The 15,612-nt window shown below is 38.5% G+C and overlaps 2 protein-coding genes across 2 annotated transcripts in view; one reads left to right on the top strand and one right to left on the bottom strand.

Moving 5' to 3' along the window:
• Nucleotides 1–15,612, top strand: part of LOC131237364 (uncharacterized) — a 130,410-nt gene that overhangs the window by 72,367 nt on the left and 42,431 nt on the right. Inside the window, exons 5-8 of the mRNA XM_058235083.1 lie at nt 9,702–9,807; nt 9,892–9,943; nt 10,033–10,150; nt 10,251–10,281. Of these exons, the coding sequence (XP_058091066.1) occupies nt 9,702–9,807; nt 9,892–9,943; nt 10,033–10,150; nt 10,251–10,281 (307 nt within the window). The remainder of the gene's footprint in view (nt 1–9,701; nt 9,808–9,891; nt 9,944–10,032; nt 10,151–10,250; nt 10,282–15,612) is intronic.
• The window catches only part of LOC131237365 (uncharacterized), an 80,007-nt gene that overhangs the window by 37,217 nt on the left and 27,178 nt on the right, over nt 1–15,612 (bottom strand). The gene's annotated exons all lie outside the window — the stretch shown is intronic.

Raw genomic sequence — 15,612 nt, 5'->3', positions numbered from 1 at the left:
CTTATAACACAATCATATATAATTATATAAACAATTGGCACACCATCAAGCTCAAAGAAGCAAAATAATTGCAAGTAAAATTACTTGTTTGCTTTGTCGTTCTAGTTAATTTTGTCATCTCCCTTCCAAATAAACCATAGGCATCAATGATGACCCTTTGCCTTGATTCCAGGACCACTCTTTCAATATAGTCATGCAAGACGATTTTAATCTCTAAATCCAGATGAAAATTGTCATCATACTAAAATCTAGGATTTAAGAAATAAGCCGCCACATGTAAGGGCCTACGCAACCTAAGATTCCACCATTGGTCTATGATTTTTCGTATGGCCGAATATTGCTTCTTCACCTTGCCCAAGTTCTTTTCTATAGCCTTTTTCGCCCTATCCATTGTTTCATAAATATATCCCTGTGACCGGCTTCTCATCTCAATCAACTAGCTATAACACCTTCACCAATGAGTGGTCTTCAAGCAAAACTTGATAGATGGCCAAGGTCCCGTATCCATTACGATACGGCCGTATCGGCCGATACGTAACGGTAACGGCCGACACCGTTACGCGATATGGGGTCGAAACGGCCGTTACAGAATTCTATGACCGTAACGGCTGTTATGGGCCTTGAAAAAAAAAAAAGAAAAAAAAAGAAGAAAACTTACCTTTTTTCCTTTATTTTCTTCTTCTCTTTCTTCTTCTTCTTCTTCTCGGGCAGTTGCGGCTGTGGCCCTGCTGCGGTTGCGGCCCTCTTTTTCTTTTTCTTCTTCTTCTTCTTCTCTCTCTCTCTCTCTCTCTGTTCTTTCCCTCTTTCCCTCTTTTTTCTTCTCTCTTCTTTCCCTCTTTTTTCTTTTTGGTTTCTCTCTCTCCTTTTTAATTTTTTTAATTTTTTTTATTTGCTGGCGTACACCACACCAGCTAGCTGCTGTAGGTACGTGTCACGCTAAGACGAGCGCTGACACTCCTCGAGCTCCGAGTTGTACAAACAGTTCAAAGGAGATCAAAGTTACATGGGCTCCACAGTGATGTATTTATTATATCTACACCGTTCATCTATTTTTAAATATCATTTTAGAGGATTACGTAAAAAATGAATTGTATCCAAAGATCGTCCGGACCACACCAAAAATAGCAGCGGAGATGATGATTTTCACTGTTAAACAATTCGTAGGCCCACCATAACATTTATTTTCCATCCAATCTGTTCATAAGGTCAAAAAGACCCGAATGAAGAGGAAAAACAAATTTCATATTGATCCAAAAGTTCTGTGATCCCAAAAAGGGTTTCAATGGTAGACGTTCAATCCCCCACTACTTCTTGCAGTGTGGTCCACTTGATAATTAGATTTGTATTATTTTTTGTGTCAAGCCTTAAGATGATCTCGTCAAATGAATGGACGGTTTAAATATAACACATACCTCATGATCAGACCCATAGGACCTACTGACATCAATACACAGGTACACCAGGCGGACTCTCTGGAGTTACGCAACACATTTTGTACACATGCCGTGTGGCCCCACCATAATGTATATATTTTATCCATGCCGTCCATCCATTTTGCCATATCATTTTAGGTCATGATCCAAAAAATTAGTAAGATCCAAATCTCAGGTGGACCACACTATAGGAAACAGTGGTTATAGAATGCTCACCATTAAAAATTTCTTAGGGTCCACTGTAATGTTTATTTTTCATCTAACCTATTAATTGGGTCACATTGACGTGGATGAAGGGAAAACACACATGTCAGCTTGATTTAAAACTTTTGTAGCCCCCAATAAATTTTTAATGGTGGACGTTTAATTATTGTTGTTTCTTATGGTTCAGTCCACCTGAGCTTTGGATGTGCCTCATTTTTGGGCTCATACCTTAAAATTATTTGGCAAAATGGATGGATGGTGTGGATATAACACATTCATCACGGGTGGGGCCCAAAAAACTTTGACACGTGTGCTACACTTAACAATCCAAGTCTCGCCTAATTCGGGCCCTTAAAAAATTGTACACGAGACATATATTAACTTAAAATTTACTAATTAAATTATGGACTGCAATTGCTAACTCACAATGCCAAAATCAATTTGTTTGAATAGTTTTAATTGTTAATTTGTGGACTTTTATTTTTTAAAATAAGGCCTTTTGATTTTTTTTCATGATTCACTATCCAATAAATGTCCACCAATTCATAAATGGGATAATGGCAATAAATTGCATGAATTTGAGCCTGATTTGGAGCATAGATTGGTCCTCCAAGTCAGCCCCAAATTGGCAACGCCATATACCTGAATTTAATTTCATTTTTTTAAAGAACTATTAGGAGAAATGATATCAAGTTATTAAGTATATAAATTAGATATTTAGAAAATTAAATATATGAATTTTGTAGTCAAATTCAGGTTACCTGGTTAAAAAATTAATCAGACAGTCCGATACAACTTCTCTCCAAAGAGTGGACCATTACACCACCATAAACATGTTCCAATTTATAAATGAATGCACATTTGGAATGCTTAGAATATTCCGGATTTAATTCATCTGTTTTTCATATTTTTTTGGCAAAAAAAATAAAAAATAAAAAATTGCACCGTCACGGGCCGTTACGCCCCCGTATCGCTGTTACACCCCCGTATCGGTATCGGTATCGGATGGCACCGTTACGCCAACCGATACCGATACGGGATACCTTGTAGATGGCCAAAAATCTACTTCGGCCAAAACTGTCTTAAACATGCTTACCCTTTGTGGTCTTGTAGATTTTGTTGTCTTCTCATTCTTTTGATGTAATCATCGACCTCAAGCCAATTCTATTTTCATGAATGCTTTCGAAAGTCAAGTAACACGTAGCAAAACATGTTACGGTCAGTCGAGTCAACTCCCTCTTTGCGTGCTTCCTCATTAAAATTTAAGATACAACAATGCTTGTAAATAGAGACCATTGTCGCCCTTGATTTCGCCACGGTCTTTGAATCAACTTGCAACTTTCCAATGTTTGTAAACGTTAAATCTATGCAATGGGCTGCACACGGGGACCAAAACAATGCATTCCTCTTTTCCATTAACATCTGACCCGCCTTCACATTGCTGGATGCACTATTTGTAACTGCCTGTACAACGTTCTCTTCACCCACTTCATCAATAATTGACTCGAGTGAGCCCAACAAATTGTCGATATTTTTTAAAATATCGGACGTATCAATAGATCTCAAAAATATCTTACCGCTTGGACTATTAACTAAAAAAATTGCAATCGACCGATTCACTCTATCGGTGCACCTATTTGACGTAATCGTGCATTCGGTTTTCCCCCATTCCTTCTTATAAACATCAATAGATTTCTTTATCGACTTAACCTCAATCTTCAAAAAATTATTGTTTACTTAGTTGATGTAGGACAATTAACAACTTGCTCTAAAAGCTCGAACTGATAGAGCATGGCGAATTAATCCTTTTATCTCATGGCCCAGGCCCCAAATCCATGGGTTAGGCCCTTGGCCAAACCCTCCTCGTGGGCCCCAAATCTTTGGGTTTCGCCCCCTCGTGGGCCCCAAATCCATGGGTTCCGCCTCACACGAGCCACCCGCCTCACACGAGCCCCAAATTCATGGGTTCCGTGGGCCACCAACCCCAAGCATGCCCCTGCATCCCACAAGCCACCCCACTCGAGCCCAGTGTGAAAATGCCCCCGCATTATTAGTGATATGATGAAAGCTTCAATCTTGACCCAAATGCAACATCTGCTTCCATCATAGGTGTGAAGAATGGGCTCTTAACAAGTTAAATGGTAGAGCATGTGCGTATAGGAAACGAGAAATGGATAGGCATATACCATCTCTATTTCCCTTCTTCCAGATTTTGCTTAGAGTGGCTTGTTGTTTTCCTTTTGGCCCACTCTTTCTTGCCATAAAATGATTCATTGTTATTATTATTTTTTTTTCCCACCACCTATTTCATCGACATCATCAATAATAGGAAGCCTTCCAACATCATAGGACATTTCTTTTTGTTCCTTCTTCTCACTAACATTACCATCCAATAAATTCTTAAAATTTTATGCTATCTCATCATGAACTTGGGGACATGCCGCAACATTCTTCTTCGTTCGGGCTAGGTGATTTTTCATTTGAAACACACCTTCCCACAAAAATTGCATCTTAGGTGGCGATTATTGTTCTCATCCATCTTTGAACAATAATCCCATGTAAGATTATTATCCTTAGTCTCTGATTTCTTTCCTTTCTCCAATGCTAATAAAGAACCAACACGGCAGCACACGAGTGACAAGCCTATTTATTAAGAATAAAAAACTATTTAGGCCCCACAAACATAAAGCAGTGTTCGAAATATTAGTACTGCTTTATGTATCGCATCATTGGGATACAAATACGTATCAGTTATCGCGTGGGATACATTGTTTGTATCGGGTAATTTATCGTACTTTTTGCAAAACAAGGGGAAAGGTTGGGAAAATGGTTGAATTCTTCAATGAAACGTAAAAGATTATTAAAAGGACCTTGACACACTTTTAAATCATAATATCTCAAAAAAGAAGTGCACATAATACGTTCTTTGTATAGGGTCCTAAACTATGCGTTGTCTAATTGAACTAATGCAACTATATTCAAATTGATTGCATAATATTTATAGTGTATGTGATGATCATTTCATCAAACAGTCCTAAATACTTCGAAATTAGTCTCAATTGATAGTTGGTTGAAGAGTAATTTCGAAAAAAATATATCTTAATAAATTTATTAATATTTTTAATTAAAAAATGATTTTTATTTTTCAAAAATTGACAAGGATGTAACAAATCAGCAGATCAACCCTCATACATGCTTGATTTCATGTTTGGAGTGCAACATTGCAAGCCATTTAGGAAATTTCGATTTTCCCCAATTTTCCTTGAATCGGACCACTTACACTCAAATTTCAAAATTAGATTGTATGTGATAATCATTTCATCAAATACTCGTACATACTTAGAAATTCGATTCAATGGACTACTAGTTGAAGGAAAATTTTGAAAAAAAAGGGAGAACGTGAATAACCAATGGATAACGAAATCAAACCTCCAACTCCATGATTTTTCATGGAAAACATGAAGAACCAATGGATTTATAACCATTTGACACTGATTTAATATAATTTCAACAAAAGAGGGATCCAAAATTAAAAACGCTCATCGAATTGAACATATGGGAAATATCGGCACTACCTGTACGTTTCGTATCTCACATGTGGGATGCAAGATATATCGTGGGATATATCGGGCGAAATCGTTAATATTTAAAAAGTTACATAGAAGATTATAAATTGATTAAAAATGAGAAATCTAGTGAAAATTTGAAATAAATGAGAAAACTTGTTGGAAAAAAGTATTTAGGCCCACAAACTTCAAATCTCACCACTATCTCTCAAAGGAAAGAAAAGTAGTGATATTATAATGTATGTGGAGGCGTAAATAGCTTTTAAACACAAAAGCCTTAAAAGAATTGCAAAAAATTGAAAAAAATTAAAAAAAATGAAAATATTCTTTTTCATTGGTTACTGTCGGGTTTTGGGTAAAAAAAATCGAATCGTACGATTTGATATGAATCGTACGATTCACGATACTATCATATGATTCAATATTGAATCGTACGATTCACCGTGTTTTGCGATTTACATGTACGATTCAAATCGTAAATCGTACGCTTTTAACATCATTGGTTGTAACAATCGTAACGCCTCGAAATCGGCGTTACGACCAATATCCGTATCGGTAATTGTTGTGACCATTATACCACTGTTACCAATACAGAATTTACCTTGGATCACAAGCGTTTTGCCACGTCAAATTTACATAGGAGGCAGCTTTGCCTTTTTCTTTTAAGCAATACACTTGTTGGCTACTAAATTTTCATTCATGGTCTTCCTCTCTTTTACAAATGCCCCTTGAGAAAAGATAATTTGGCCCAATTCCTCTCTTAGCCGAAGTGAGAGGCACTTTTAAGGATCTTGTATATGTTGATGACAAGACTTATCGGCAGGATGTCCCAAATTGGTTATGTATTGGTTGTAACGGCTGTGACCATTACACGATGCAGGACTGAATTCTCGAGGTTTGAAAAAAAGGGGCATAACGGCCTTTACATGGGCCGTAATAGCCGTTACCCCGTAATGTTTCACCTTCACAAAAAACCCCTCCTTCCTCTTATCTTCTTAAAAGTAAAAAAAGATAAGAAAAGAAAAAGAAAAAGAGTCATACCTCTTCTTGGAGTTCTTTTTCTTTCTTCCTCTCTTCTCCTCCTCTGCTAGTAGCATCTCTCTCTCTCTCTCTCTCTCTCTCTCTCTCTCTCTCTCTCTCTCTCTGTGGGTTTTGAAGACAGATGGAGAGAGACCGCCATATGCGTTTCTCTCTCTCTCTCTCTCTCTCTCTCTCTCTCTCTCTCTCCCCATTTATGAAGCCCCCCTCTCTCATTTCATTTACGAACCCGAGGAAGACTCAGATTGCATGGTTTAGTACGCCATGGTGGTGTATTGATGTGGCAAAGTTCTGCAGGCCCCACCATGATATATGTGTTATATCCACATCATCTATCCATTTTTCCTAATCATTTTAGGGCATGAGCCGAAAAATAAGGTAGATCCAAAGCTCAAGTGGACCACACCAAAAAAGCTGTGGGGTTTGAACGCTACCATTGAAAACTTCTTGGGGCCACATTAGTTTTGGATCAAGCTAATATTTGTGTTTTCCCATCATTTAGGTCTTTGTGACCTTATGAACAGGTTGGATGTGAAATAAACATCATGGTGGGCCCTAGGAAGTTTTCAACACTGGGCGCAATTGTCCTTACTGTTTTTGTGGTGTGGTCCACTTGAGCTTTGGATCTGTGTCATTTTTGGGATCATGACCTAAAATGATAGGGCAAAATGGATGGACGTTGTGGATATAACACATACATTACGGTGGGGCCCTCACAACTTTGCCACGTATCTACACAATTGGAATCCCTTTCTTTCCCTTTCTGTCATTTACGAGGGAAACCCCTCTCTATTTTCAATACAAAAGAAGCCCACGTGGCTTGTTTTCAGCCATTTTTTAATAGAGGTCGAACGAATTGGACAACAAGTTACAGTCCATCTTGGAGTTTCCCTTTCCATGGGCCCACTTTGATGCATGTGTTGTGTATCCACGTCGTCCATCTACTTTGCCAGCTCATTTTAGGGTATGGTCCTAAAAATGAGGTAGATCCAAATCTTAGGTGGACCACACCACAGGAAAACGGTGCTAATTGAATGCCCACCCTCAAAAACTTCATATTGCCCATTGTAATGTTTATTTGCTATCCAACCTAATGATAAGGTCACGTAGACCTGGTTGAAGGGAAAACACAAATAGTTGCTTGATCCAAAACTTTTTTTGTCCCAAAAAGTTTTTAATGGTGGGAATTCAATCCCTATTGTGTGGTCCACCTTAGATTTAGATCTGCCTCATTTTTGGGACCATGCCTTAAAATGAGTTGGTAAACAGGATGGACAACATGGATTTACAAAGTTACAACAAATATAATGAGGTGGACCCCACATTCAAGGCATCGCCCACTAGTGGTCCGCCTGAGATTTGGATTTGCCTCATTTTTGGAACCATGCCTTAAATGAGTTGGAAAAATAGATTGATGGCATGGATATATAACACATACATCAAGGAGGGGCCCACGTTCAAGGCCTCACCCACTAGTGGTCCACTTAAGATTTCCATCTGCCTCATTTTTTTACCATGCCCTAAACTCAGTTGGCAAAACAGATGGATGACATGGATATACAATATGTACATCGAGGTGGGCCCCAAGTACATGGCCATAAAAAAAAGTACACGAGGCATATATTAACTCAAAATTAACTAATGAAATTATGGGACCGTTGTTGCTAAATCACAATCCCAAAATCAAATTTGTTTGAACAATTTTAACTGTTAATTTGCAAACACTTGTTTTTTGAAATATGACCATTTGATATTTTTTGTTCTTCACTGTCCAATAAATGTCCACTGATCCATTAGTGGGATAAGTGACAATAGGCTACATGTACTTGAGGTTGATTTGTGTCATCGAGTGGTTTGTCAAATCAGCCCCAAATTGGCAACACTATTCACTCGAATCTAGTTTTAATTTTTTAAAAAGATCTATTGGGGAAATGATATCAAATTGTTAGGTATATGAATTACATGATAGGACAAAATAGTTCCTAGATTCTATATGTTGAATTGAAATGTATGCGAGTTGCTAGGTATGTAATACACCAATACTATAAATAATAGTAAAACCTGCAAATATGAAATATTTTGGTATTAAATTCATTCTAATAAGTTTTTCATTGATATTATGTAACTAGAAAAATTAAATATAAAAGGTTTGCAGTCAATCCAAGGTTGTCTGATTAATAAATACATCAGACAGCCTGATACAACATTCTCACCAAATAGTGGACCGTTACACTACCATAAACATGTTCAAAACAAAAAATGAATGCATATTTGGAATATATATATATATATATTGGATATTTTACCAGAATTTTTCCAGCAAAAAAATAAAATTAAAAATTCAACTGATACAAGGGTGTATTGGCCGTTATGCCCCCCATATCGGCTGTTATGCCAATACTCCGCATCGTTAATGGTGGCGACTGTTACGGTCACCATTATCGATATGGAACATCTTGCTTATTGGTCTAAAGTCCTCCTAGCATATCGCCTCTTCTACTTTAGGGACAAGTGTAAGAAATGTTGCATGTATGCTTTAATTAATATTTCTTTGTCATGAAATTCGCTCGTAATCCTCTTTGATCATTTCTAGTCTTGGAAGTAGGTTAGAAACCATCTAGTCCTGGCATCTTGTTCCCATCCATCAGCCCATTGATAAATGAACTTGCTCTTCATCGAAATGTCTCTTGAGCCATTCCCAAGTCCTATCCTGAGTGATATGCTTAAAGGATACCTCATCAAGAGTCAGTTTCAGGAACCTTTCTTTGGAACACAGACAAGCATAGAATTCAATGATCTTTTCTTTAATTTGAATGGCATATTCCACAACTGTTCCTTGAACATGGCTTTGTAGATATGATTCTGTTCATGCCTTCCATTTTCTATCTTGTGGGAAAAAAGTATTCTTCCTCCTGCTACAAGGCTCTCAATGTCTGTATCCATGCCACCTCCTTGAGCTCTCCATACCCTTCTCTTTCCTCCATTTGCGTGCCTTCTACCATCCTCCCTGATCTTCCTATCTCAATTTCTTTCCACCGTCTTCCCCAAAATTCATTTTGGTCCAATCCTTAAGTTTCCCTTTGTAGAAATGTTTCTTTATCATGATTTTAACAAAGACTCGTTGAGATGGTTCTTCTCTTGCTTTAAGTGGATGAGATTAGCTGGTTGTCAAGGTGAGTATGAAGGTTTTCCTTTGTAATAATTCTAACAGGGAAACTTTGAGATGATTTTCTATTGCTTTTAGTGTATAGATTTTTCTGTGTAATCATCACAATCTGTGCCAAACCTGGCACCTCTGTCAAATTGTGTTATGATCATATTGGTCCAGCAACTGTGTAGCTATAAAAGAATAGACTGCTTCTTCTGCTTCTATGATTTATGATAATCACAAAATCTGCACTGTACTGTTGGTAATCTACATTCACTTATTATTTAGCTACTCTCTTTTTAATTTTTGTAGAATTTGAGTCATCTCCAGTCCGTTGTCTGGTTTCGCAAGTAACAAATGCTGTCTGTGGGGCAGAGTTCACCGTGTGGCTATCTTCAGTTGAAGGAGCTTCTATACAGTATGGTTTGCAGAATTTTCAGTCTTAGAAAACTTTCAAACAAATGATTTAGTTGTTGATTTGCAAAATTTTGGTGGTATGCAGAACCGCCGGCCTTCCACAGTATGGCCAACTTGGACATGGAACTGATAACCAGGTAAATCATCTTATGAAAAAAAACTTGTCTGTTATTATCATGGTCTTATTGTTATGTGAATCATGAAAGAGTTTTGTAATAACTTGCAGTATAATCTTAAAGAAGGTTCGGTGAAGCTTGCTTATGAAGCCCAGCCTCGCCCACGGGCAATAGCTTCACTTTCCAGCAAAACTATTATCAAAGTTGCCTGTGGAGTAAACCATACAGGTCCATAGCATCCTCTTTCTGTGCTTCTACAGGCCAGTGTGTTTATTTTCATTTGGGGTAATATTGACCCAACTGTTGTTGCTCTACTTTGTGCATCCAGTTGCTGTGGATTCAAGTGGCTTTGTTTACACGTATGTTTCCCTAACCTCTAGTAATTTCTATTTCAATTTTAATGCATCATGGAGATCACATGCAAGTTTGTAGAACATTTACTACCAGTTTATTGCTTGTAAGTTAAATTACTGGTTAATTTTGTAATGTGGTGATCTATTACAAGAAAGGAATAACTGTTGCTTCAGTAATTCCTCTACCCTGATCTCTAGGGTTGTTAGCTCAATTAAGAGGGAGGTGGCAGAATGGTCACCTTGCCTCCCGATTAGTGACCCAGGTATTTTGCTTCCCTCTTTTGGGTGTTAGCAGGTTTCTCCTGTCCTCTTTTCCGCCTTTGGTGGCTTTCTAATAAATTTTTGTTGCTCTTAAAAAAAATAAAAATAAAATCTGTTTGTGGGCCATTGCTTGAAATTTTACTTCTTAGGAAATATTTATCTTTTGAAATTGCCTAGTGAACCTTGCATCATACCTAGTCCAGCATCCTTGGTGGCTTGCTTTGGTATATCGGAAAAAGGGGGAAAGAAAACCGTGGACTGGAGATCTGGTTTATCGCTTGCTGATCTGTTATCTGTGATAAACTGAATGCATCCGTAGCTGCATGAACCTTCTACCAAGGTGTTGTATCTAGACAACATATCCCAAGGTGATGGGAGTGTGGGGCCAACGTATCAAATTGGATTGTCTAATTGATGGTCTGATTGAACTTTGGGAAAATCCAATCAGATCTTCCAATTAATGGTCTAATTGGACTGTGGGACCCACTATTCCAATTGGATAGTGCTTTTAGTTGTTTGATTGACCTATGGGGCCTACAGACCTTTTATGTTCAAACTTGCTTAGCTAGTAACACGTGGTGCTTTCGTTGACTTGGAAAAATGGTGTGTGCAAGGCCTACTCTTTTAGTAATAAAGAAAAGTCATGTACAAAAAAGAAGGGTACATAAATACTTATCTCCAAAGAATCCAAACAAAGCAACTAACATCAAGTCCTAGTATCAAAGTGACTAGTGGAATCCAAAAAGAAACCCATCCTATTCCTAACAGATGAAGAACAATACAAGCCAACGAAAAAAAAACAATTGCTTGGGGAATCATGACCCCGATTTGCTAGAGAATCCACAACTTTTGTTTATTTCTCTTTCCTTCTGTGTGTGTGTGTGCGCGCGCGTGCGCCTATATGCATGCATGCAGAGGCCTAGTTTCCTGTGAACTAGGCCATGAATAAGGTAAGTGTGAGCAAAGGGATGCGTCGCTTGGAGCCCCACTGCGATGTGTTTCCAAAATCGACCATCTGATGCATCAGCCAACGTTAGGCCTATGGCCTAAAAATCAGCTACATCTAAGATTTAGGTGGACCACACAAGCATAAACAGTGTGCAGGGGTACACTTGCCCTTCAAACTGTTTTCCTTGGTGTGGCCCACATAAGTCATGGATGGGCCTAATCACAATGGCCCTAGGCATAATGTTTGGTGAGGCAACTAATGGTGGGAGTAGATTTCAGATAATCATCATGGTAGGCATTGTAAAAAATCAGGGGTGGACATCCCTCTCCCAACTATTTCCTTTGGCGTGGCCCAATTGAATCACAAGTCACCCTATTTTTTGGGCCCCGGGCCTAGTAGTGAATGGCACAACTGATGGTCAGAGTGGTTTTACATAATCATCATGATGGGCCCCATAAAAATCAAGAATTGGTGTCCCCCTTCCAACCGTTTCCTTTGGTGCAGCCCACTTAAATTACGAATTTGCGTGGATTTTGAGCCCTAGGCCTAAAATGCAGTAACACACCTAATGGTCGGAGTGAATTTTGGAAATACTTCGCAGTGAAGCCCACCTGAGCCACGCACCCCATTGCTCGTATGTAAGGCCATTTATGGTCTTGTTTGTAGGAGAAATTTCTGTGTGTGTGTGGGGTGGGGGGTTCTATGAGGTTGACCTCATGGGAGCCTCCCATGAGGACTAGCTCTCTGGGCCCCATCGTGATATGTGTTGGACATCCACATTGTGCATTTGGTGGGTCCCCTCTAGGTTATGGGATATCCCAATTTGAAACCATGTGAAATCATGCCTTAAAAATCTGAATGCACTTGGTGGGACCCACCTAACTTTTGGAACGGCCTGAAATTTGCCTGACCCCTTGTCCAAGTGGGACACACGATAGATGGGTTGGATGTCTGAACCATATCTCAGTGGGTCCTATGAACAGTCTGGAAGGTTTCAAATGGTAGGCATCCACTCTCAACTATTGTGTGTGTGGAAAAAAGGTGCTATGAGTTCGACCTCTGGGAGCTTCCCATGAGGTCGACTCAATGGGCTCCACCATGATGTGTGTCGAACATCCACCCCATCAATCAAATGCACCTTTCTTCCCATGAGGTGGACATCTGTGTTCTCCACCGTGTGATGTATGTCAGACATCCACCCTTCCATGGTGGGCCATGAGCCTAAAAATCAGGCCAATCCATAACTTATGTGGGCCACACCACATACAACAGTTGAGAGTGAATGCCTATCCATTGAAACCTTCCTGATTGTTTCTAAAGCCCATTGATATTTGGTTCAGACATCCAGCCCATCCATTGTGTGTGTTCCACTTGGACGAGGGGTTACACCAAATTTCATGCCATTCCAAAACTAAGGTGGGAGGCACCAAGTGCTTATAGATGTTTTAGGCATGATTTTACATGGTTTTTGATGGTGTGGCCCACGTGAGTTCCTAGTACAACTGATTTTTGAGACATATCATAACCTAGAAGGGACCTGCCAATGCACGGTGGGGCCCATAGAGCTTGACTTCATGGGAAGCTCCCATAAGGTTGATCTTGTATTACCTTTTCCACATGCGCGCGCGCGCGCACACACATGTATATATATCAGTGTTTTAAATGGCAGTAGTGTGATGCGTAGCGCTCAACCCTCTATAGCGTGTAGTGTAAATACGTAGCGTGTAGCGAAAGCTGCACGATACTTCTATTTTTTAATTAAAAAATCAGACAAATATAGTAAATAGTGAAAAAAAAGGAAAAAAAATATAAAAATGCCTAAAAGATGATTCATTTTATCAATTATAAGCATGTTCAAAAAAGTCATTAGTTATCATTTATCAAAAGCCAATCCACGTATATAAGCCAAATCAAATAATTATCACATCAACAACTTTCTAAGCAAATCACTTTAATTAATAATGTCTAATTGAAACTAAAATTATGAAAAGAAATAAAAATCTCATAGGTTAAAAGTGTCAAGTATAATACAAGTGTCACATTCCTCAACATTAGAAACAAAGAAAACGTGAAAATAATAATAAAAAAATAAAATAGTAAAAAAAATACATTGTAGCTTATACTATGGATGCTACGCGCTACGTAGAGCGTACGCTACAGGGGATTTACGCTATTTGGGATGCTACGTAGCGCTACGCCCACGCTACGCTACGTAGCGCACGCAACCGCTACGCTACGGGTGCTATTTGAAACACTGATATATATATATATATATATATATATATATATATATATATATATATATATATATATATATATATATATATATTTGTTAGAAAACAAAAGAGCCATTCCATCACTAATTTTCTTCAGTTATTGCCACCAATGTGAAGCTGCCTAATATTTAAAAGAACATGCATGAAGCATCGCAATTAGGCCATCAACACTCAGAATTGCTTTCCATTTCCACAAACTTCAATAGCATCAAATGCCATGTTGCAAGGCTCTCAACTCAGCAATTAGACTAGAATAGTTCTTATAGAAATGAGAAAAAACTGAAACAAAAGCCCCGTTGGCATCTTGAAGAATCCATGTCCTCTAAATAACTGGGGTTTTCCTAGATGCACCATCCACGTTTGGCTTAAAGCTACCTAGAGATGGTTCAGACCCAACAACATGTGTTATTCTCCCTTTTTAATTCCATGGACCTTAATATGGGAACAGCCCATCTACAACTTTTGAATGAATGGGCACTCTTTCTCAAAGGTTTTCAAGCCTTTGCATCACCTTGAAACCATCTTTTTAGAAGGAATCATAATGCAATAAGAGAAAATAATGTTTCTCTTGGAAGCAAGCCACTTGAAAAAAAAAAAAAAAAACCTCTAATACGTACTTGTCCTTAATAATCTCTCAGAAGTTAGAAACGAATCCTCCTGAGAAACTGTCTGGACCATTCCTATTGATAGATATATAGCTTGGAAAATTTCCTCCTCAGTTGGAGCAAGAAGCATCCTATTATCCCCTTCTGACTACAACTCCAAAACAAGCTATTTTCCCTTATTCTTAGCTGCCTCAGAAGAAAGCAGATTTGTGAAAGAAAACCACCATTGTATACTAGATATCATCTAGATGGTCAATCTAATCACCATTGTTGGATTTGATTTTGTCGATCATCACTTCCCTTGTACTATTTAGGACTGAAATGTGGAAAAATCGAGTATTCTGGTCTCCTCTTTAATTTACATTTGTCTGGATGTCTAAAGCTTATAATTTCCTCTTGGAGGAGATCCTCGTCAAGATTCTGCTTGGCTTCCAAAAGAGCATCCCTTTTAACATTGGAGTTGTCAATTTCTCAACAAAACTCCACTGCTAACACTTTATCTTCAGCATCTTTGACATTCTGAAATATTTCATCTAGATGTTCCTTGTTCCAAGTCTTTATGGCACCTTTGTGGCGCCTTAATTTCATATTTAAAGCATAAACTGCCACTCCATGAACTGGTTCTAATATGCAGATGATACTCTCCTCTTTTTTGATGCGAACCTAACCTCTGTGGACAACCTTCGAAAAATTACTGTTTGCTTCGAGGCAGTTTCAGGATTGAAGGTTAATGTTGCTAAGTCAGAAATGCTTGGAATTCACATCAGTGGCCAAGACCTTGTGCCTTTTGCATGTTCTTTTGGATGTAGGATTGCAGATTTCCCGATGACATACTTAGGTCTCCCGTTGTGTATTGGTAAGCCTCCTATTCATCTGTGGGCCAAGGTTATTGAAAGAATAAAGAGGAAGCTTGCATCTTGGCAGACTTGCTATCTCTCTTATGGTGAACGAATAACTCTGATGAAGACAACTTTCGCAAATATGCCGATATACTTTCTCTTGCTTGTCAAATGTCTGAAAGCGGTTTTGCACAGGTTAGAAAAGATGAGAAGTGCTTTATTTTGGAATGGTTCTATGGGGGGACGAAAGTTTCATCTCCTCAAATGGGAGGAGGTGTGTAAATCTGTTGAATTGGGAGTGGTGGGCATCAAAATTTTAGAGAACATGAATGCTGCTCTTCTCGACAAATGGATTTGTAGGTTTGGAGCTGAGCAGGGGAGGCTGTGGAGGGAGCTTATAGCAAATA

Source organism: Magnolia sinica, chromosome 2, assembly GCF_029962835.1.
Source record: "Magnolia sinica isolate HGM2019 chromosome 2, MsV1, whole genome shotgun sequence".
NCBI lineage: Eukaryota > Viridiplantae > Streptophyta > Magnoliopsida > Magnoliales > Magnoliaceae > Magnolia > Magnolia sinica.
The sequence above is the reverse complement of the archived record's forward strand: the minus strand, read 5'-3'. Positions and strand labels throughout refer to the sequence as shown.